Consider the following 25,424-nt stretch of genomic DNA (forward strand, 5'->3'; position numbering starts at 1 on the left):
GATTCCAAGTTAGAGGCCAGCCTGGGCAATTTAGCAAAACCTTGTGTCAAAGCTAAAAAATGGCTGGAGATGCAGCTCCGTGGCAGAGCACTTCTGGGTTGAGTCCCCAGTATTACATTTAAAAAGGTGGTGGGGGATCCTTTAATCTGATTAAAGAGGGAGGTACCCCAAGGCCTAGTAAGAGGCTCTGGTCTTACTGCTACCACATTGGCAACACCATCATTCCGTCTGTGTTCTTACCCAGAAAGAAGGAAGCAGGCATTGAAATGGCCTTGTTCCCTCTTTCACAATTTTTTCCCCAGTGAGCAATTCAGCAATCAGTTAAAAGCAAGGAGGGGACTTTCCCTCCACCTGCATAAAGCCCCAGGTCTGATTCAGGTGCCTGCGACATTACTGTCAAAGAACAGAGAAATTATCTGGCAAGGCAGACACAAGGAAATAAATTTAGCCCTGACAATATGTGTTGATTAAGTACTTGAATGACAACAGAACATGACAAAGACAAATGTAGGCTACTACCACTCGAGTCATTAATATATCAGAAACACTAATTTTTATAAATCTTTAAACTTCCCGGTTGGTGGCATTGGCACTTCTTGGCCTACTTTTTTTCCTGTGGAGCTGACATACAGTCAGCATCAATGTCAGTTTCCATCCAGGAAGTTAAAAAACATCTACATCCCCAGTGGCTTTGATTAGCCACTGAAAACAAGTTTTAAGCAAGAGATGGATAACTGGGTGTGCTCAGCTTCAGAGAGGAGAGACAGGACACCTACTGGTATATGCTGCTAGAGGGGAAAGTAGGAAGGGAGCATACCTTGTACAGAAGTGTGTGTGTGTGTGTGTGTGTGTGTGTGTGTGTGAGAGAGAGAGAGAGAGAGTGGGGGGGAGGGAGGGAGAGGGAGGGAGAGAGAGAAGGAGAGACAGACAGAGAATGAATATGGGGTCTAGAAAGTGAGAGAAAATGAAGGGAAACCATTCTCTGAAAAGACTACCCCACTCTCATCTTGGTAGCTAAAATTATTTACTGTTCAAACTTAAAAGGACCTTGAGGGTATAGGGTGTGCTATGGTTTGCCCCACCAAAACCCATGTAGGAGCTTGATCCACAGTGTAACTGCGTTAAGAAGTAGTGGACACTGAGAGAAATGTGAGGTCTCCTGGGAGTTAGGTCTCACCAGAGCCAGTTAAGACTCAAGAGGCTGAATCCCTCATCTCCAGAGCCAGTAGGTACAAAGAAAGCAAGATGACTTTCTCTTTCTCTCCTTCTCTTCCTTTCCTTTCCTTCTCTGTTTCTCTCTCTTTTTCATAGGCACATGCTCCATCCACACACATTTGCTTGTCATGATGTAGCACAAAGCCCTCACCAGAAGCCAACCAGATTTGTCTGCTCCATCTTGTGCTTCTCAGATTATAGAATGATGAGCCACAATAAACCACTTTCTTCATAACTTACCCAGTCCCAGGTATTTTATTATAGCAACACTAAACAAGATAGGGCCCAAATACCCATTTTGCAGACAAGGACACTGATTATCAGAGGCAAAGGTATGGCAACTTAGCAGTTGACTCAGGGCTGGCATCTTGGGCCACAGATCCCCATTTCACTTCCTTCCCGTTGAAAGCTGAAACAGCAGCGTAAGATATTAAGGTGGCTCTCCATGTCTATTGCTTTCTATCTTTAAATGCCACTCCATCTAATCCAGGTGCCCTGTTCTCTTTCTGATCTACAGGTTCCCTAGGTACTACGGCATTGCACCCAACTACCATGCCTCTATTGTCCACGGGATTCACATACAGTCTGATTTACTAATTCCAGCACATGTGCAGTTGTCACCTCACATGCACAGCCAGGCAGTGGCACTGCTGTTTGATTGTTCACAAGAAAATGACACTAGAAGAGCTAGAAGTTACCTATGTCCAACACAGACATGGGTCCCAGTGTGGTGAGCAATGGCTATCCCCAGGCTCTTGCCTTCCTCAGTCTACTTCTTCCTCCCCAGTAACTCCAATGCTGGGTGTGAAACTTAATAGTTACTGCTAATTTCTATTATTTTAATTAAGATTTCCCACCCTGAATTATTACATCATCAGTTCAAGTTTTGTGGTTTCCTCATTTATACAAATGACTCAAAGAAAGCTCAAACTACTTCATCTCTATATGGGCTACACATCTAAGGAGATGAGCTTGGATCAGCAAGCTTTTGGGGACCTAAACATGTATGGTGAGTGAAGGATCAAAAATCAGGCCAATATTTCAAAAATCTAGAAGAAAGGATTTTAAGTGTTTTTACCATAAGGAAATGATAAATGTTTGAGGAAGCAGATATATCTAAACCTGATTTAAATACTACCCATTACACATTACTGAAATATCACATGGTACTCAATAAATATATCCAAATTTTATTTTTTTTTGTGTATTAATTGAAAATAAATTTAAATCAAATTTTAAAATATATCTAAATAAATTCTAGTTTTAGACTAAAAAAAAAAAAAAAACACTGGGCCCAACCATACTCAGGCCAAAATCTATTTCATTAGAATTAACAGATTTTCAAGTAAGTGAAAAGAAATAAGAAAGAAAGAAACCAACCAGTGAAAAGAAAATGCTTAGACCTCTTCAAAAAATTCAGTGCCTTGATAAAATGCTATAAGAAAAATAAATCAGTTTCTTACTGTAAAGGGAATTTTAAGAACAAATAACTTGAATTTTTGATGTATGGATTCAGTAAATTCATTTCTTTCCTCAGGAAGGGCCCAAGTCCATCATTTACAGCATTACACTAGAACGCAAAGGGGACGGGGTGCATTGTGCTTTGTGGATTTGACATCTATAAATTTTTGTTTTCTTTTTGTTAAGTTTCTTCATTAGCCTAACTGATCCAGAAAACAACCCCCTTACAGAAATACATTTAGACACATACATGCTAGCAAATAGTTTAAAATGACATTCTCTTCTTTGGTGTGCTTTGAATGATTTCAGTTGCTGGAGTTGGGTTGTTACATCTAATATACCCAGCTAAAGGTCAAGACGACCAACTTCTTTTGCAGGTGACAGTGGTTTAACTGTGTCTGATTTCCTGCCCTAGCAGTCTCAAAATTCTAGATCAAGTTGACTTAAGGCCCAATCTACCTTCTTCTCCACAAAAGGAACAGAATCATAAACCAGCCCTTTTAAGGTCGTCGGAATTAACACTCAGAACTATGTTTTAATTCTGTACTATCTGTACAGAATTGTAAAGTGGGTTTCTGAAAAGCCAGATTTGCTGAAGTAGTCTCTAAAGCTCACTAATATATCAAAGAAAATAACCCCCTCTCTCAGATGTCTCTGAGTGTCAGGAAATGCATTGTATTCTCTCAGTCTTCATTAAGCCTCTTTCTTTAATTCTGCATTTGTGCCTGACTCCTTGCCTCTCCAAAGGGTTCCATGGTACAAAATGCCTAAAGGAGAGAGTCCATGTCCATGGGGAGCAGGCAACCTGCCACTAAAAAAAAATGGTGGCCACTTGGCAGTTACTACATAATGGGTGACCCAGTGCCTGGGAAGCTGGGTATGAATGCACGTTAGAGGGGCAATGACTCATCAGGAGACCATCTGCATGGAAGATGAGCTCCAGCAGAAGGTTCCCTGACAAAGAGCCACTGGGAGGCAGCATCTGCCAAAATGGGTGACAGCTGTGTGTTCCATTAAGCCTGTGTCAGGAGACCTTTCTATCCCGATGAGAAAAACTGCAGACACTTACAAAAATACACCAGAACACTCACCTTCCATGAAGAACATACGGATAAGAAAAAATATGTGTGCATATGTGTATGTATGTATACGTGTGTGTATGTGTGTGTGTGTGTGTGTGTGTGTGTGTGTGTGTGTGTGTGTGTATACACACACACACATATCTATGGACTGACACAAGAGCTGTAAAGACCATGAATGGCTTTAAAGGCTTCGTGAAACCATGCACTGTCACTGGGAAGAAAATGATGATGGAATTGCCTTTTTATGGCCTGGTGACTCCAAAAAAATGGGTAGAGACATTCCCCAGCTTCATAAACTCTTGACTGATGAACTACACAATTTTATAAGTTTTGAAACAGAGACTGCACCAACTAAAAAGAATCCCGGCCCTCCGTTATATGCCTTCAGTGCACAGTTTTACAAGTATTAAACAATAAAACAAGTAGAAGCAAAAATTTTTTAAATCAGTAAAACTTTAAATATAAATTATTTGTGGATCTGTTTTTTTCTATTAGCCAAGAGCCAAAGAATTCAAAAAGTATAACAAGAAAGCAATGACTTTAAGAATTGTGGCAATCTTTGCCCCTTGAAAATTTCAAAATGTGCCAGATTTCAAAACATTAATGTTTCAGGCATCCTTCAAAAGGGGGCAGTTAAGGGAAATGGAACCTATCCACTACTCACTCCTCAGCCCCATCATACCCAATAGCATGTTTCAAGACCGCTGTCCAAGCTCCACCCCCCACCCCCCCACCCCCCCCCAACGTGGCCAAATCCATTGACACTTTTCTATCTTCATCTTATGCAGCCAATATGTAGTTTGCCTTCCTTTCCTTTCAAAATGACGATTCTGCGTCTGTGACTTCACGGTCCTACTTGTGTGCCTACATGTCTCATAGGCACTTGAGACTGAATTCACATCCTCTGATTTCATTAAAATCTTCTTTTCTCCCAGTCTCCCCAACTTAGTGTCATGTTCCCCCTGCTTCTATGCAGTTGGTCCCTGAGGTACTGCTCAGCAGGACCCTGTTTTTTCCTAGCACCCCACCACCACATACCCATCAGCTATGACTATCTGACTGGATCCTGGCAAAAGAATGTGAATTAAAATTAATCTCTCTCTCCCAAGTCAGGACTTTAAAGGGAACCCCTAACTAAAAAAACATTTATTCTAGAACGATTTCACAAGCACAAAAAATAAACTACTATTGTGTTAAGCTATTGTCCCAACCCATAACATTTTTATATAGGCATTCTTTTGATGGTTTACAAAAGTGAGGAAACTAGCAAGTATATGAGTATAGAATTTGTATTTAGGTGCAATATCTACTAAATACCAAAATTAACCATAAAATCATCATTTTACATAAATTATCTTTAATCTGAATATTTTCAAACTTGCTTAAATTAAGGAGATATTCAGGATGAGAAACCTGTTAAGTGCTACACAGTATTCTAACACAAGGGCCTCTGGGTTAATTTTAAAGGAAAAAAATTTTTTCCAGGATTTTTTTTCCTTTCCTTCTCCAAGTAAAATTCATTTAGAAATGCCTTACTTAAAATGTTCAGGTGTGCTGGGCTTTGTGGCCCATGGCCTATATCCCAGCAGTCTGTGAGGCTGAAGCAGGAGGATCATAAGTTCAAAGCTAGCCTCAACAAGTTGGAAAAGGCCCTAAGCAACTTAGTGAAACTGTGTCTTAAAATAAATAATGGGCTGGGGATGTGGCTCAGTGGTTAAGGGGTGCTGGATTCAATCCCTGGTACCAAAAAAAAAAAAAAAAAAAAAAAAAGAAAGAAAGAAAAAGAAAGGACAAAGAAAAGAAAAATATGCAGGTATGATTCCAAATTGATTTTCGTAATTCAGAAAAGAAAAATTTCTCAATTCCCCCCAACCGCCAAGATAAAACATTCTGACAGTTTAGAAATTTTAGTTTATACTGTCTACAAAGTTGATTTATTAGTACTATGTGCAAATTACATTCCTATATAATCTACAGGAAGAAAGAGACTCCTCTTTCTTTTATATTCCAACCCACCTGAATGCCCTTTGGAAAACAGAACCATCCTTACAAGGAAAAGAATCCTTCAACTTGACTGGTAAGGCTGAGGCGCACACCACAGATGTGGAATGCAAGACAAAGATTTGGGGCACTCATCAGCATATCAAGAGGCCAGGCAAACCTGTACTCCCCCTTCATCCTGGGAGGCTGAGGCAGGAGGATCAGGAGTTCAAAGGTAGCCTCAAAAACTTAGCAAGGCCCTAAGCAACTCATCCTGTCTCTAACTAAAATACAAAATAGGGCTGAGGATATGGCTCAGTGGTTGAGTGCTCCTGAGTTCAATCCCTGGTACCAAAAAAAAAAAAAAAAAAAAAAAAAAAAAAAAAGCCAAAAAGCCAGGATCCAAGATCCTGAGGTTCTGTTCCTCATTCTGCAGCTTCCTCACTGTGAATGGTGGGGCTCATTACCTCATATCCCTGCCTACAGACTTAAGGGTCTCTAATGATTAGAATAATGCTTCCCTTTCTCATCAGGGGACTCCAAATCTCAGTCAATTTTTTTTTTGTTGTTGTTGTTGTTAGTTATAGATGGACACAATATCTTTATTTATTTATTTTTATGTGGTGCTGAGGATCAAACCAATGCCTCACACAGGCGAGGCAGGCACTCTACCAATGAGCTACAGCCCCAGCCCTCAGTCAGTGTTTACACCATGCTCCTGGGTGCCTTTCTCGGGCCATAAAGACAGAAAACATCATTAGCCTCAAAAAAAAAAAAAAAAAAAATTATTTCCCCTCAGGCAGTGATAGGCATAGCAAGCACTAAGTCTGTTGTTTAAATGTCAGCCCTGCAAAAAAGAAATAGCACTAATTGTTTCCTCTTTTTTTTCATTTTTTTTAAGTTATAGATGGACACAATACCTATATTTAATTTTATTTGGTTTGGTTTTTTTATGCGGTGCTGAGGCTCAAACCAAGTGCCTTACATGTGCCAGGCAAGCGCTTTGTCACTGAGCTGCAACACTGGCCCCATGTTTCCTTCTCTCTTAATGTAACACTCTTGGTGATTTAAAACTTTAGTTAGGGAAGTGTGGGCCTTAGATTTTTCTTTATAAGGCTCTGTATCTTTTCTTTATAAGGCTCTAAATCATTTACTTTGAACAAATATTATTAAAATATAGGTAAATGAAAAATCTTTACTGTAAAAGATATTTAAAAGAGAGAGATAAGAGAGAGAAAGAAAGATAGGGAGAGAAACTAACTATGATAGTCTAAATTATGGGTCCCAATTCTTCTTTGTTTCAGTAGCATTATATCTCTGTATCTTTGCCAAGGAATCAAAGTGTCTGGAATATGCTTCCAGCCCTTGACTCTGGGTCACTGACACATGGCTTGACTATGTGACTTGCTTTGGCTGAGAGGAAATTAGCAGTTATGATGCTTACCGATGGACTTGTCCTCTCATGCTCCTGCAACTTACCAAAAGATCATGTCTTTGATAGACGCTGATCTAAGAAATAAGACAGACACACAGAGCAGATGTGGACCCAAACTGCATCCTGGAACCAAGTGCAGAAGAGCCAAGTATGGGCTCCACATCCCAGATGACCTTTGACCAATTGAGATTTTTTAAGGTATGTGACTTCATTATTGTTAGGGAGAACTTGACACAGGGCAAAGCTATTTTGAAATACATTCTCCATTTTAGAACAAGAGGCACCTCACAGTCACTCTGAATCAGCCTGACCTAAATCCCAGACAAGACTCCATCATCATGCAAAGAAAGGAAATTGTTATCTGGGACTAGAATCCTGAAAATACCTCATTCAACATGGAACACTGACCACCTCAAAGAATGGAGGTGAGGACCAAAAGGGCCCTTCCCTGACAATCCCCAGCAATGGCTTAGCTGCAAAAATTCCCCCACTCCCTCATGCCCTGATACCTTGAAGACGGTTCTCAGTCTCCACTGGCCAGCCCCCACCGCAGGTTTGTCCCAAATCTGTGTTATTGCTGAGCTGCCTCTCCTCTTTATTTCCTTCATTTTGCTCTTTCCTTATAATTATCAGTGATTAATATATCACTGAATGGTACCAAAAAACTCAGGGGTAAACATTTTCTCATGGATTGAATGGCAGGATATTAAAAAAAAAAAAAAAAGCCACAGTGTCCTTCACGTGCCTATGCAAGAAGGGAGCCAACCATCGTGCTAGTTTGAAAAATCTTCCTTAGCAGAGAGAAGTTGTTTTCCTCTCCCTCAAATATGCAATTATATAATTATAATTTTAGAAAGTCATAGGAAATATGCAATACTATGAAACCATTCAACAGTGGGACTTCACATTAAATAAATGTTATAAGCCTCTTTCAATGTTAAAATAATTGTTACAATATTATTTTTAATGGTCACACTTGTATGCCACCTTATATGTATTGCAATTTTAATTATTATAAATGGTACTTCTTTAAATATCACTACAGTTAATTTTCTGCACACACTCATGATTATTTCCTTGTGATGAATCCCTAGAAATAGAGTTGCTGGGTTAACAAATGTAAATTTTAAGGTTTTTAATTTGTATTAATTGCCTAGTTTTCATTGACTTTTATAATTAAGGGAGCCAGAGCCTTACACATGAGTCAGCCCCAGATTTCAACTGAGCAAAGATTTTTCCACCTAGGAGTATTCTCATTGATCCTATTGGAACTTAGAGTTTATTTTAAACATCCTGGTAAGTATTATGTTAGGAACATCTTGCTGGTTGTGACTATGGACTGTGGAACCACAATGCCTGGTTGCAATTCCTGGCTCTGTTATTTACAAGCAATATGACTTCTGCAAGTTAATCAAAAAAGCACCTTCCTCAAAGGCACACAGAGATGTCATAAGAATTAAATAACTCAATAAATGTAGTTCCCTAATAGTAGTACCTGCCATGTAATAAGCTTTTAATGTTAGCTGTGATTATTGGTAGGGACAAATAAATAAATACATCATAAATCTTCCTTTCAAAGAGCTAAAAGTGGAGTAAACCTTATCAATGACAACTGGATGGTAAAATTTTCAAACAATAAACTAAGTCTTCACAAAAATCATAGTTTTAAGCAAAGTCAAATTCTGTCCATAAAAACGTATTTGGAGTAAAATTTAAGTAATGGGAAGCAGGTTCATCTTTAAGTAACAGAATAGATTAGGCAAAGGCTTCTGATGGCAAGTTCAGTTTGACTTAATTTAAATTTAGCAACTGGATATGTCCCAAGGTACATTTATAGTTGCCTGAAACTAGTGGAAACTGCATTTTTTTTTTAAGATCAGAGATGATGCTTCCTCCTCTGTACCCTATCTAGCTCTGGCTTGACAAGAACTCAGTGAAGAACATAAAGTAGAAATCTACATAATAAGGGTACCAAACTGATTTTCATGAGCCTCTGCTTCCCATCAACTCCAAATCCTCCCAAATTCAATTATATATATACAAAACTGTAATAGCTGCCCATCACTGGGCTAAGTGCTTAGCACATATTACTTCATTAAATCCTTAGCTAAGCTATCTAGAGGACAAATTAAGAATGTTTTTCTCATATTCCAATACAAATTCCAAGGAACTGTTTTCAGAAACAAGCTGATGTTCAATGGATTTTCTAAATCTCTTCTAAGAATGATTAAACATTTTAAAAAATTAACTATACAAAGATAATTACCAAAAATTAATGTACAGCAACCTAATTGTGTAAGGATAAAATTGCTAGAGCTGCTACCATTAAGAAATGAGAACCAAATCTTTTTTTTTTTTTTTAATAAAGCTAAAGGCCAAATTTCATGCTTCAAGTCTTCTATCTGCAGCAAGACTTACACCTCTGCAGCACTTTAAAGCTTTCAAATAAACTGCTCTAGCACAAATGGTGAGCACAATTACTGCCCCTCTTATTGGACAAAAATACTTTAAGCCAGGTGCAGTGGAATACACCTATAATCCCAGCAGCTCAGGAGGCTGAGGCAGAATGATCTCAATTTCAAGGCCGGTCTCAGCAACATAGTGAGATCCTTTAACAAAAAAATTACAAAGGATTGAGGATACAGTTCAGTGGTATAGCACCTCTGGGTTCAATCCTAATACAAAAAAAAAAGTTTAATCAAAGTAAATTTTCTAATTAAAATTAATAAACACAGGGTGTCTTTAAGATTTAATTTCCTTACCTATAAAATATAGATTAGACTAAATAATATTTAGACTGTCCCACTTAAAATAGCAAACAGTCTGCACTTATCAAAGGAAAGTAAAAAAAAATGAGAACAAGCATTAGTAGAACATCAGAAGGATTCAAGTGAAAACTTGTGCCTTAACCTCAGGAAAGCACAGTGGTGTTTGAGGACTGTGTTCCTCTGGCTGGAGGTCAGACCCTCCCACCCCCAGCACTGCCTCACTGCGCCAAATGCTCCAACTCTACAGCCCATGTGGCAGCCGCATTTCTGTTCCCAGAAATTTCATCTTCAGAAAGTTAAAATCCATAATTCTTCAAAAAATGCGAGCATTTCAACTGCTTTTCCAGACGATTTATAAACTGGCAGACAAGACTGTGGTATGTAGACAAAACTCAGTCTCAGATTTAAAAAATAATAAGAGTTCCTCCAAAATATGTGTATTTAGAGAGAAAAGCAGTCTGATGAAATGAAAGGAACCTAACATTTAGTGATTTTAAAGTTGAGTTTAATATGAAAATTTAAACGAGGAGTTTTTTAAAAGGTCTTTGTTTTAAAATATCTTAATTTGGCTATTTTTCGAGTTAAAGAAAGTGATTTGTGGGTTTTCTGGCTTTGAAATTTTTTAAGAATCTTTAATTGGTATCAAAACATATTGGAGAAAAGAAAGGCCTTTTAACAAATGGTACTAGAAAAACTGGATATCCACATATAGAAGAATGAACCTAAGACCCTATCTTTCACCCTGCACAAAAGTAAACTCAAAGTAGATCAAGGATCTAGGCATTAGACCAGAAACTTTCCAACTGCTAGAAGAAAACACAGGGTGAATACTCCAACATATTGGTACAGACACCAACTTCCTTTTTAATAATCCTTAAGTATAAGAAAAAAAAAAGAATCAGTAAGTGGGATGGCATCAAATTAGAAAGCTTCTGCACAGCAAAGAAAACTAAAGTATGAAGAGAGAGCCTAAAGAAATGGGAGAAGATCTTGCTCACTTATATGTAAAGAACTCAAAGAACATCCCCCTGCCAAACACACACACACACACACACACACACACACACACACACTCCCCCTCCCACACACAAAAAAGACATTTCTCCAAATGGAGAAATACAAATGGCTAACGTGTGTGTGTGTGTGTGTGTGTGTGTGTGTGTGTGTTCAACATTATTAGCAATCAGGGAAATGCAAAACTAGACTGAGATTTCATCTCACTCCAGTTAGAATGACATTCATCAAACATACAAACAATAAGTGCAGGCAAAGATGTGGGTAAGAAAGTACACTCATACTTGTTGATGGGACTGCAAATTAGTACAACCACTATGAAAAACAATATAGAAATTCCTTAAAAGACTAGGAATGGAGTTCCCAGATAAGCCAGCTATTCCACTCCTTGGTATTTATCAAAAAGATCTAAAATCATGTTATAGTGATACAGGCACACCAATGTTTATAGCAGCACATTCACAATAATCAAGTTATGGAATCAGCCCAGGTGCCCATCAACAGATAAATGAATAAAGAAAAATACCATAAATATATGCAATGGAGTTTTACTCAGTCATAAAAAAGAATAAAATTATGGCATTTGCTGGTAAATGGATGGAACTGGGGACTATCCTGCTAAGTGAAATAAGCCAGACTTACAAAGTCAAGGGTTCAATGTTTTCTCTCATATGCAGGAGCTATAGTAAAATAAGGAACAAAATGGGGTGAGAGCATCCCATGTAAAAAAAAAAGAGATCAGTAGAATAGAGGAAAGCAATAGAGGAGGAGGGATGAGGGAGAGGAAAAGAGAGAAACTATAGGATGAAACTGACCCAATTATGCTATGTACATATATTCATATATCACAATGAATTTTATGTATAAAGCACCAATTAAAAAAAAACAATAAACAAACAGAAGGAAGACCAGTAGAGTAGAAGTAGGGGGATGGAGAAGAAGGAAAATAGGGAAGAAGAAGCCCGGGGGACTGAAGTTGGACAAATTATATTCTATGCATATATATGTCAAAGTGTGTAACTATAATGTACTAATAAAAACATTTAATATGAATTTTAATTGGCACATAATTGTAAACGTTTATGGGCTACATGATGATATTTCAACATAGTTACACAATGTGTAATGATCAGATCAGGGAAATTGGCAGATCCATCATCTCAGACATTTTATCATTTCTGTGTGTTAGGAACATTCAGAATCTTCTTTAGTAGCTCTTTTTAAACTATACAAAAATTAATTGTTGTTAACCATATTTAGCCTATTGTGCTGTAGAATATGAGAAGTTATTCATCCAATCTAAATGTACCCCGGTGCCTATAAACTCTCTCTAACCTCCCCTTCCCAGGCTCTGGTAATCACTATTCTATTCTCTAATTCTATGAGACCAGATTTTTTAATCGCTCACATTTAAGAGCTTTTACTGATTAGAATGAATTGGACATAACTTTCCTATGTTCATATATGAATACACGACCAATATAATTCTTCATCAGGTACAACCACAAGAATGGAAAGTTATATTCCATATATTTTTATATGTCAAAGTATATTCTACTGTCATGTATAACTAAAAAGAACAAATAAAAAATTTTTTAAAAAGAGCTTTTACTGCTGTCTCATAAATAACATGCAATATGTATTTTGGTGCCTAACTTGACTTTTTTTTTTAATTAACTATAACAATGAGCTAAACATGGTTGAAAGATTAGAATATACTTCACAAAATAAGATCTATTAATATCCAGTAAGCACATGAAAAGACGTTCTACTTCTCTAGTTGCAGTAGTGTGGATCTGGAATGTCCCCCAAAGGTCCATGTATTAAAGGTTTGATGCTAGTGTGATGCTACTGGGAGGTAGCAGAAACTTTAAGAGATGAGGCCTAATGGGAAGATTTTCAGATCACTGGGGGGTTGTCCTTGAAAGTAAAGGTGTAGGCCCAGCCCATTCCTCTTCCTTTCTTTCATTCTGCACTATGGTGTGCTGCCACAGGCCCAAAGCTATGGTACCAACCAACCATGGACTAGAACCCCTAAAACTAAGCTGAAATAAACCTTTTCTCTTTTTAAGTTGATTATCTCAGGTATTTCTTACAGTACCAGAAAGCTAAAAAACAAATAGTCAAAAAAATACAAAAGAAAAACCACAAAATGACAAGATTATATACCATAAAAATGGCCAAACTTACACAGACTGGGAACACCACAGATTAGTAAGGAAGCAGAGTGATTGGTTTATTCATTCATCATTTTTGGTTGTAGAAAATGGCACAGTTATGGAAAACAGTTTGATAGTTTCTTACGAAGTTAAATAGTACAGACACAAGCATTAAACACTTAACTACTGATGGAAACAACATTGGCAAATCTTTAAAACAATATGCTGAGCAAAAGAAGCCATAGTATATGGTTCCATCTATATAAAACTCTTCAGATATATGACTGCCATGGACCCAAAGACTAGAGGATGAGGTGAGGGCTGGTATTAAGCAGAAAGAACATAGGAAACATTTTATATTTTGATCACAGTGGTGGTTACACTGGTGCATGAATTTCCCCAAATTCATACATATGTACATGCACAATGGGGACAGTTCATTGTATGTCAGTTATATTCATTAAAGTTGAGTAATAAAAGCTCCAATTTAAGTATTTTCTGGATTGAATGAGATTGTACCTAATGGTCTGCAGGCTGATTTTCTCACATGAGACCCTGTGGCCATCCAGGACCCTATCAGAGAAGCACAATCCTTCCCTGATCCAAGCTACTCATGACTCACCAGTCAGGGCTCCTCCCAGGCTCCCACGCCGCAGCTGCCTTCCATCCTCACTCAGCTGTCTTTTATACTTCAGTGACTTGCCAGGACCAGAAGCCACATCTGGGTTGCTGCATTTCCGAAATGGCATGGGTGGTGGGGACAGGATATGATCAAGCTGTACACAGAAGGACAGTAGCAACATTTAGTGGGGACATTAGACACAACCTAGAATCAAAGACGCTGCTCACACTCGCCTCCTTTCTTATCCTCCTCTAAACCCCCTTCCTCCCAACCCTGTTTTTCACTTGATACTTAGAAAATTCAGGATTTCACTGTTTTGTCTTTCATCTGAAAGACAGTCTCACTTGCTTCAAAATCTCAGTAACAGGATTTTGAATGCAGGTCACAACATACTAGTGGGTCATGAAATCAAGTTGAGTTGTTTGTAATCAGTATTTTTTAGTACAACAGAATGGAAATTATCACTGTCCAATGAAGAAGGGAAAGTACTGTTTCATGGAATTTTCGACTGAGTTATGTACATGCATATATGTGTTTTCTAAGTCTCCTGGATAAATAAAATATGTCTTTCTTTAGACCATGGTCTCCTCAGCCCAAACTGAAGCATATTGCTCTATAATGAAGCAAGAGACCAGGTCTTTAGTGGGTCACAAAAGAAAATTCACGTATTGCTCACAAATATAGGTTCAGAAGAGAGATTTCTAAGCACCATAGTCCTTAATGGAAATCAATACATCCCAACATCACTTCACGGCTTTTAAAAAGAAAACCTGTCATGAGAATCAGAGAAACCATATCCACTTCAAGAGACAGCTTTTTACAAAAGAATCCCTTGTGTCACAACACTTATTTCAAGATCTGTTCTGCTTTTATAAGAAAATCTTTCAGGGGCTGGGATTGTGGCTCAGCAGTAGAGCATTCGCCTAGCACGGGCGAGACCTGGGTTCGGTCCTCAGCACCACATAAAAATAAATGCATTGTGTTAAAAAAGAAGAAGAAGAAGAAAAGAAAGAAAATCTTTCATACCTGAAAAGTGCTGACCTTCTGGATGTTCACCTCAGAGGTAGTACAAATGCATATATATGCGTCTAGATAGTCACAAAGGATAAAAATATTCATGTGTGTGCATGTACACACACATACACATATATATCCAGGTCATTATTAAGGATATGCAACAAAAAGATATTCAGATATTTGCAGAAATTCCAATTATCACAGAAAATGACTAACTTTGTAGAAATGTTAAAACATCGCAGAGGGTGACAACGCTCAAAGCCAGGCATTTTAAGGGATGTTTCACTGAGACTTGTTCTGCTTTCATGGGGAAAGTGCTGCTCCCATGGTTACATCCATCTGAATTCTTTCATATTAAGACCATCACAAATGTATTTATAAAAAGAAATTCAGAGATAGGCCATCCATCCACTTGTTGTCTACACCACTGTACCACATTCAACATCATTGCACAGTAAGAAACTTGATCTTGCTTATGAACATCCTCTCCTAAGTTAGTTTATATAGAATAGACATCACTGGGGCTGGGGATGTGGCTCAAGTGGTAGCGGGCTCGCCTGGTGTGCGTGCGACCCGGGTTCGATCCTCAGCACCACATACCAACAAAGATGTTGTGTCCGCCGAGAACTAAGAAAAAATAAATATTAAAAATTCTCTCTCTCTCTCTCTCTCTCTCTCTCTCCCCCCCCACCCCCTCTCTCACTCTCTCTAAAAAAAAAAAAAAAGAAGAAGAAGAGACATCACTGGTTGCTAGACACTGTCTACTTTTCTCCATGCTCAACTGGGCTCATTAGTGACAACCAAAGGCTCAATTTCAAGAACTTCTCATTAAACACTGGATCATACTCCTGGCCAGCTAGTACTTTACTATATTTCAACTTCTAATCAGAATTTTAGTGAAGGGCTCTTGAATAACTAGGAGTTCATCTGTTCCAGAATCAAAGCCAGATCAGGAGGGGAAAGGAATTCAAGAGTGAACTTTTAAAAGAAACAGCCCTTACAAATGGGAAGTTGTACTTATTGCAAAGTATTTGCTGAGACTGCTGTTCATTACATCAGTGTCCTACTTAGAAAGGCCTCCAAGGAGGAAATTCCATCTACCCTCAGATATTTTGCCCTTAAATTTTGTAGATGAAGAATTGTAGCCAGGGAAACCTGGACAGCTACCTTTTGGTTACCAGAGAAGGCAGAATCCAATCCATGGTTCAATTGTAGTCAGACCATCATACAATGCAAATGTTATTTTCCCCTTCTTTTTGGTTCCACATTATGTCCTTACCCCAATTTTTCTTTCCTGCCAATTTTTTTTTTTTACTTTGAAAAATGTCAGAAGAAAACTTGAAATTATGGAAAAGTGGTTATGAGTAAACGCAATTAGCACCTGCATTCCACTGGCCAATGATGAACTGCTAACTTTTACCACACTGCCTTTGCTTTCTCTCCCTCTGTCCACTCACACACATGTACACACACTCATGTAAGCAGTGGGTGTTAGCTGCAGATTATGGGTCTTCACCCATAAACACATTAGCATGCCTCTTCTAAGACTATGTGATATTCTCTTAAATTCACCAATACTATATTCTACATATCCTTACGAGATGCCTCAAATCTTTTGTGAGCAATGTACAGTATAAATACCAGGAAAAACATAAAAAATCAGGCTACACAATGTAGACTTAACATTAATTTAAAGCTGCTCTTCTCCAGTACAAGGAAACTTGCAGCCACAAGGTGGCAATGTGCCATAGACATTCAACAAAATGTTCCGTAATATCTACTAGTCCTAGTCAATGCACTCAGAATGGATGACCGCCGCTCAAAGCAATCAAGCAAGTTAGGGTCTATTCTGCTAAGTTATTTTCTCTTAATTACTAGTGGCAGCTGCATAAAATACAAATATTTATTGTTCAAGGTTCATCAGCTTCTGCTACTTATTTTTCACTCAGTTTGCAGAATTACAATTAATTACTCAGGGGAAGATTGTTATATTACAAATTAACAGAGGGTGGAAAATAAGTGGAAGGGAATTATTCCTAAATAAGGAATTATGTAATTTCCTTGCAGATTTCCAACCGAGTCATAAAAGACACGAGACAAATATGTCTTTTTCTTTTGAAAAAGAATGAATTCAACAAGAAGGTGTAGGATAAAGAAAAAGAATCTCTTTCATCACATATATACATATATAGCCACAAGCTATTAGTCCATAAGCCAGGGTTTTAAGTAAGAATCACCACCCCAAGAGAAGCATATTATTTTAAATCTGGGGAAATTGAGGCAGTGAACTATGAGGGCTGCAAATTTTTCAAACATACTATGAGCAGAAAAACCAATAAGAATAGTGCAGTGCTCCAGGATCCCATTTCCTTCTTCCTATTAGTTCACACTCCCAACAGAGCTTTCTCTAAATAGATCATTTTTCCAAATTTGCTATGTTGTCAGTGGCTTTCGTATTCCTTTTACAATTAGTCAAAGAGTCTTAAAAGAGTCTACTGCAGCCCCACAATTTATTTGCCATTTTTGTCCTGATTTAAACACTCACAATCCCTTTAAAAACATTCCATCACACCCTAGAGCTTACGGTGCATATCAAACATGTCATTTTGGACATTGCTCTTTAACTGATTTCAGTTTAATATTTTCCAACTTTTCCAAACTCCCCCAGCACTCACACTATAAGGGGTTTAACTAAAGATGGAGGTCACCTTGAAACTTTCACTGATGCTCAAGGGCATCAAAGCCTGGACTTGTTCCACTTGCTGCTGCAAACATTTGCAATTTCCCTCCCTAAGCAAACAATCTCTAGAGCCAACTCCCCGAGAGCCAGATCCCATTCCCTTGTCATCTAGCACACTACTAGTCACAGATATCCAGAATTGAAATATGTTCTCCAGAAATATGTCCTTATTTCATTCACCAATAGTAAATATTGATTCTTGGTGAATGGGTTTGCTGAAAAACTCCTACGTTTGTTTCGCAAACCCCTTTAATTCCAACATGAGCCAGAATAAAACACAAAACATTGAAACTGTGCATTTGCACATTACTGAACTTAAGAAATCAGATAGATGGGGTGTAGCATACCTCTACATGTGAGTGATGAACAACTGCTCTTAGTTAGCAGTCTGCTGCAGGCAATACAAATCATCTAAGGGACACAAGGTGCATAAACAAGGTAAATCTGAAGCAAATTTAGGGGAAAGTTTCCAAAGTTATCAGTCTTGTAACAATGATAATCATATATAATTCATAATAATAGTAAAAGTAAGAGTTTTTCATCTGTATTTTCTATATTTGTCATCCTAAGATAGTGTTTGCTGTTTTACAAACTATCAGGCTGAGAAAAAGAAAAGAAATCTACTATGATTACATGTGGCTTCTCTCATCAATGAAGATGAATTACACATAAAGCTGAATCATTTATGAGGCTGGATCAATTTTAAGTCTTTCCCATCACCACCACCATCCTGTTCTTGGGTTTCTTTTTCTATGGCTCTATGCCCAAGTACTATCATCTATCTACCTCTAAAAGGCAAAACTGGTCACAAACATTGAACTTTTACTTAACTATTTTCTCCAACCTCATCTCCAGACATCATCATGAGTTATCCAATACATTTTAAAATATTGACAGTGAGCATATGAATAGAAAGAAAAAGATTTTTCCAATTTCACTGAATGCAACACCATTTCTTCTAGCTAGTGGGGTCATAAATTTAAAAAATATTCTTAATTTCTCTTTCTCATTCCATATCCAACCAATAAATCCTCTACCTCAACCTCTAAAATACACCCAATAACCCAGTCACTTGAACACTTTTACCAGTAGTAGCATCGGTTCTGTTATGATCCATCTTACAATGGCCACTGTGGCCTCAGGAAAACTACCAATGACTCTTCTGAAACACAAGCTACGTGCTCCAACTAGGACTTCTAGAACTGCTCCCTTCTATGCTGCAGTCATCCCAAGGCTATTTCTTCATCCTGACCAAACCCAGTGTCTAGACAGTGACCTACAAGGTTCTACAACCTCTACTCCCAGCTCTCTGACCACAGTATCCTCCATTCCACTCAGTCTATCTTGGTCCCTAGCTAGACCTCAGATGCCGCAAGCATCTTTCCATGAAGGACATTACATCTATCATTTCTTCTCCCTGAGATACACCCTAGATATTAGTTATTGTGCCTCCCATACCTTCCAGGTCTCTACTTACATGCCATCCTTTGTAGGAAGCCCTCTGTAACTACCCATGTGAAACATTATGCCCACCACTTCATTCCCTTTTCTTTTTTTTTTTTTTTTTCATAGCATCTACTTCCACATGACAGATTTTTTTGGACTTGTTTCTTGCCATTCTTCTGCTAAGATAAAAACTATATGAAATTAGGCACCAGTCTGCTCCATACCCAAAACAGTGCCCACTATCTAAAAGGCACCCCATAAGTATTTGCGGAAGGAACACATGAATTTTCAAATCTCTGGTATTCAGTTAAAATATAACAATAGGAAAGAAATAAAAAAAAATGCATGCCATAAAGAGCTTTAATTGTTAAAAATATAAATATATATTAAATAATATCCAAGGTGAAATGCTAAAATGAGTCTCCAGTACTTTGACAAAATTGAATGCTTCATGTATGGAAAAGACCCTTAGGTTATGGTAAATGGCATCTTTTCAAAGAGTCTTTTCTATATACCAAACTAATATGCTAATTTTTTGAACAGGCCTACCTCTGAAGGTGATTCCTAAATAATGAATTGTTCGACCTTTTAACTATACCCCTACTAGCGTATTCACTAGTGTCTATCAATCCCACTTTTCCCTAGCCCCATTTCTCTTTTCTATAATTCTGCATTCATTCCCAAGATGTGGCATATGCATTTTAAAGACCCATCCAGAATGCATGTGCCCTAAGGCCAAAGTTCATTAGTTCAAAGGGATCACCAATGTCATCTGCATACATGATGGTGGCTTCCTGGAAAAGTCTTCTTTGTGATTAAAAAAAAGAGAGAGGAGAGAGACTAACTAGTAACACAGGTTATGAATACATTGTTCAGTTATTCTATTTCTTAGAATACTAAATATTTGATATGAAAATATCTGAATTATGAAACAGCACAGACTAGGCTTGTAATCCTAATTAAACATACTCTCTCTCTCCCATCACCACCCCCCCAAAAAAAAATCAAATAGGCAAACTAAAATGACTTTACTGTATTTCACAATTGGATTTTATTTACTTTTAAGCCAATGTCTAAAATCAATATTTTAAATTTTGATATAACAGACTTCTATAGTTAAGAGAGTAATTATTGAATTCATACTAATTCCACAGTGGTTAGGAGCTAAGACTAGAGATAACTAGGAGTATCCTAATTAAGATACTTAACTCTTTCTGCACCTGTTTCCTCATCCATAAAATGTTAGAGACAACGGTATCTACTTCCTGAGGTAGCTAGTCATATTTGTAAAGCACTTTAAACCTTGCTTGGCACTTGGTGAGTGCCCAAGGAATAGTCACTGCAGTTACTATGAATGTTCCCAAGGGCAAAGCCACCTCTTTCATTGTATAGCTGAACGCATACTTCACCACAGATAATTTGCATGACAACTAAACTTACTGCAATTTTACCAAGGTCTTTGTTTATACAGCAAAAGTGAAAATTTGGTCAAAATTGCTGTACAATTATTTAGTCCAGATGCTTGTATTCTGGAGCACAAAATTCCCAAGGTGTAATCTCCCACACAATGGGTATCTTCAGCATGTTTTCTCATGAAGTGGCGCATACAGTGGCCCTTCTTCTTGACCAATATCCAAAAATATTGTTAGTCACTGTCCTTGGAGGCTCAACTTAAGTCCCTCACTCAGCCTGGCAAAGCATGTAGCTTTCCATGTTCCTGGCCTTTCCCAGTGGCACCTCTCAGATACCCTCCCCTCTGCTCTCTAGTACTCAAGGAACATAGAAAAGAAGAAAGCATTCATTGTTCTCTGTACTGCAAGAAGAATAGTAACACACCTTTCCTAGCATCCTAAAATATAACTATAGACTTGAGTTAGACTACTGGGAGAGTGATAATCCTAGACCACATTGTACTGGGGCCCATTTATTGATTTTGCTGACATTCAGTTTGGATTATGCTGCCCAGAACACTTGCTTCCATTTAATGATATTGTAAAAAACAGCCTTATAAATCTGGCTGCTCAGTTCTATAAACATGTAAGGAAAGGCCTATATTACACTGTATCCTCCTTCTCAGGATTCATCTCTTTCTATGAATATTTATTAAGCAGCTGTGTGCCAGGTATTGCTCTGGGCACAGCAGTGGGCAAAACAGCAATAAACAAAACAAACAAAACCCCCTGCCCACCGGGAGCTTCATTCAAGTTGCAGAGAAAAACACTTATAAAAATGCCTTTCAGTCCTGTGCACTAGAACTAGTGGTACTGATGTGGGGCTCTGGTCTGGTTTTATTCTGGGCACCCCTTGAGTCAAACAACTAGTCATGTTTCTGTTCTTCAGTTCAGAGAACTCCCCAGGAAAAACCTATCATCACGCAATCTCCAATCAAGACTTCGTGGATCCTTTAGCTCCACAAATCTTAGTTCAGACTTCATTCTCCTCTCTAAAGCAGTGGTCTCCAACTGGTGCTGATTTCGATGTCATCCCCAACCCCAGATGACATGGGCAATGTTTGGAGCCATTTGGGGTTGTCACAACTTAGAGCAGTGTGCTGGTTTTCTACTAATCATAGGCCAGGGATACTACTAAATATCCTACCATGCACTGGATCAGCCCCTCACAACAAAGAGTTGCCCAGCCCCAAATGTCAATAATGCCACTATTGAGAATCACTGCTCTATGCCTACTTTCCTTTTTGTCTGTCTTCACCCATTTTTTAAGTTATTCATCTTGCTGAGTTATGTGATTACAGTTCATCTTAAAACCTTTTGAGAACAAGAAAGGGAATGAAGAGCATAGATAGAATTTTAGCAAAAATAGTTCATTTCAATGAGACTTGGTAAGTGATCGTTTCCTGAGCAATACTAATTGATGCAAACAATTTAATGGTTTTAACAATTTTACTCCATTCACTTTCTTAATAAACATCCACATTTTGAGAAATGATGCATTGATAGAATGTGTTTAACCTGGAAAATGTCTAGCTACCAATATTGCTTTCCATCTTTGGCCTTGTAATTAATTCTTGGAATAACAAACTTCAATTAGCAATGTTAAATTTATTTCAGAAATGTCCTAAAGTACATTATTAGTTCAAACTACAAGGGCATTCACCTACACAGAGCTATACCGCCAGTTTCATAGCTTAATTGATTTTCTTTCTTCCCTTCCAAGAGAAATATGTAAATTAGCAATTTGATACACTATCTTACTTTTGTCTGTCAACTCAACTTCAAGAGAGTCAATTCCTTTGCTCATGATTGTGTCTACACACACACACACACACACACACACACACACACACAGCAACCACAAGCAATACAATATCATTATCGCCCAAGGACAGAGCAACACACAGCAGGCATTTAATTGGAATAAATTCAATAGTTGAAAGATAAGAAAAAAAGTTGATATTATTTTACAAATTTTAGAAACATGGCATTTATGTGTATAGTTTTCAGACTATGACTCAATTCTGAAGTTTGGCTTAGGGACAATGTCACTTGGGGAAACCAGAGTATACTAATTTAACTGTGCATATGTATCACCTGTTTTCTTGTCACTTTAATATTCTAGATGTTTCCCTGACCTTTATTTAGGAATCTGATCTATGCCTGAAGTTGTTTACTTATCTGAAGTCATTAAATTCCCCTGATACTCTCCTGTCCCCATCAGCAATGTAACTAAAGATTCTGATTGTGGTTAACAAGCAGGAAGAGAATACATTTCTCACTTATCTTCCTTCTGTTTAAAGTCAAAGTGGAAAATTCCCACACAACACGACAAAACTTGACATTATGTGCCCACTTCCCACTTTTTGTGGCAGAGAGACTCCCAGTTAGGCAGTGTTATTAGTCTCATTTTACCAAGGAGGAAACAGATGCAGAAAATTTAATCAAAGTTTTTGCCTTGACTAGAGGTACCACAATGAATCAAGTCTGAGATCCTGATCTCCAGAGCCCACATTCCTTCCGTTGTTCCAAACTGTCTCCCACACAGGGGATCACAGTGGTGAAGGACATGAAGCCCAGAAAGCTAATGTTGTTAACGTCCTCTTATAACTCCAAGCTGGGAATGCTCCCCACAAAAGATCAGTTTCTTTGATTCTGGCATTGGTCAGTCTAGATGATCAGCTTAAACCGAATTGGTGGCCCACACAAGTGGTTTCCTTAAAACAGAATTACAGAATCACAAAATATTAGCAATAGAAAGAACTTAAAAAATCTTCTGTACTCAAATTTCTTGGCTTTCCTGGAAGACTATGGCCCAGACAGTCAATTGATCATGTTTACACAGAGAATTGTTGTATGAACTGAGACCAGAACCCAAATTCCTGAGCCTACATTCTATTGCCTACTGCACTCTGCTCCCATACCCACTTTACTTCCCACAGCCCCTCAGTCTTCACCACTGTATTATAACCAACTTGGATGATTCACAGTGGTTTTCTATTCATACATGCTCTATTAATCCAGAGTTGCTAAAAAAATAAATATATATATTTTTTTTAGCCAAATGCCTATTATAGATTAGACAATGTGCTAAGGGTTGAAGATAGAAAAGAGAAAAAAAAATGCAGGCATCTTTCTCAGGGCACTTCTATCCCAGACCACTGACACAAAACCACAATCATAAAACAATATGGCAGATGTCTGGATAGAGTTGGGTATAGGAGACAGTAGGGCTTTGAGCAGAGTTGTGGTACTGCACCTAGTTAATTGCTTTTCCTTTCTATTTGGCAGAACAGTGCTGATGTTAATTAATGCCTTGACTTGCATTCAATTGCATAGATTATGGTCCTCAGCCACACAAAAGGCAGTATGAGAAGGGACATAGAGTGGGGTCCAAACACATGCTAATTGTCCATCTGCCTTAGAGCTTTTCAAACCCATCTACCATGTTCTAAGGGACAAGAGAGACAGAGCAGAGTCTCTCCCACCCCATCAGTACCACATATCACAACAGGGCTTTTAAGACCCTAAATGTCATCTCTCTTTAGGCACCAACTGCTCCACCAAGGACCTGGTGCTAAAGAAGTCCCCAGTGCCTTATCTCCCATTTCTTGAAAACACCAGTAAACATGGCGGGGAAGAAGGCAGTGGTTGGAGGCAAATTTTCCACTAGAACTGCACTCAGCCCCTTATCAGTCATATAAGATGAACAAATTTTAATTTCATCTATAAAATAATTATATCCCCCCTCACAGGATTCTCATGGATCAATATAAACCTCCAAGCATAACACCAGGGATCGAGAAGGCACTCAAAGCTTTATTTCCTTCACCTTCCCTATCATTTCTTAGCTTAGTTCATTTTTTTTCAGAATCATAAAACAAAACAATCAATCGATGGAATTTCTGTTCCATAACATCCATTGGCACTGAAAGTAAACTTTACACAAGTTTCCAGGGGGAAACGTCAAAATAAACTTTTTATTAAAAAACAAAGAAAATGAAAAAACCTTCTGCTTTTTAGCTGGACAAACACCACAAATTAATTCTTGTTTCCTGGTTTCATATTAAGAGGTAACAGGCATTTTGAGCAGGTCATTTTGTGGATAGTAGTCCCAGATTGAACTCTGACCTGATGAGCAAATAAATGTTCTAAAGAACTGGGAGTCACAAATTCTCAGCAGCTTGGGGGCCTCACCGGGTTAAAACGGAAATTAATGAGAAAGACGATCACTCAGAAATTGGCCAGTGCTTAGAGGGTGAACTGGCTCCGGAGGATGAGGGAGTGCACAGCCATGAGAACTGTATTTAATCAACTTTATTTCTCCTTTAATGGGGTGGGGGATACCTGAAGGGAATAAAAAGGAGAAGGAAAGGACTGCAGGATAAGGAAGAGATAAAGCAAAGTGATGGAAAAATGATGCTCAGAAAAGGTAATCCCCAATAGTTCCCAGGTTCCAAGTCCCTCAGAGCCATGTCTTCTCACCTGAGCTTAGATTCTCAGCGATTTGTCAGAGAACCAAAACATGCTTCTCTTTTAGCAAAAACAACACACAATAATTGTAATAAATAATAATTATTGTGAAATATTTATAAAAATATTCAATAATAAATTTTTGAATACCAAGACCTTGAGTCAGTAGCACACTGTCTCAGCACCAGATCTCTTTCCCCTGATTTCCATTTGAACAGGTTCACACCCTGCTGTCCACCTTGTTTCCCTAGACTGAATTCCGGCTTCCCAATTACTATTCTTTGATCCCTGTAGAGAACTGGAGGTCCAGGGGCTGCCTTGTAACTGGCTTTGTCTTTGGGGACCTGAACAGGATGTGGCATCTAGCCTCAGTGCCACTGACCTGCCCAATGCACTGTCCAGCATTTGCCCACTTCTACTGGAAGCACACCCTAGATATAGGGCTCGCTTTAGCAACTTGGCTAATGATACAGACACCCCAGCTTCCCTTTATGCAGTTCACATCATCCCTGGGCTGACCCTCACATCACCCAGTCCCCAAAAGTCAGGCTAAGTCTAACT

At 38.2% G+C, this 25,424-nt stretch overlaps 1 protein-coding gene across 8 annotated transcripts in view; it reads right to left on the minus strand.

Annotated features, from left to right (window-relative positions):
* MAST4 (microtubule associated serine/threonine kinase family member 4) overlaps window positions 1–25,424 on the minus strand; it is a gene marked incomplete at its 5' end in the record, with an annotated part of 570,488 nt that overhangs the window by 392,989 nt on the left and 152,075 nt on the right. For 7 of the 8 annotated variants that reach the window (XM_081294782.1, XM_081294780.1, XM_081294779.1 and 4 more), the window contains one exon: window positions 13,737–13,890. In XM_081294782.1, coding sequence (XP_081150908.1) covers window positions 13,737–13,890 — 154 coding nt within the window. Of the gene's footprint in view, window positions 1–13,736; window positions 13,891–25,424 lie in introns of those variants that run through there. The other variant, XM_081294784.1, reaches the window with a different exon arrangement.

This window comes from Spermophilus citellus (assembly GCF_964194105.1).
Source record: "Spermophilus citellus genome assembly, chromosome: 1".
Lineage (NCBI taxonomy): Eukaryota > Metazoa > Chordata > Mammalia > Rodentia > Sciuridae > Spermophilus > Spermophilus citellus.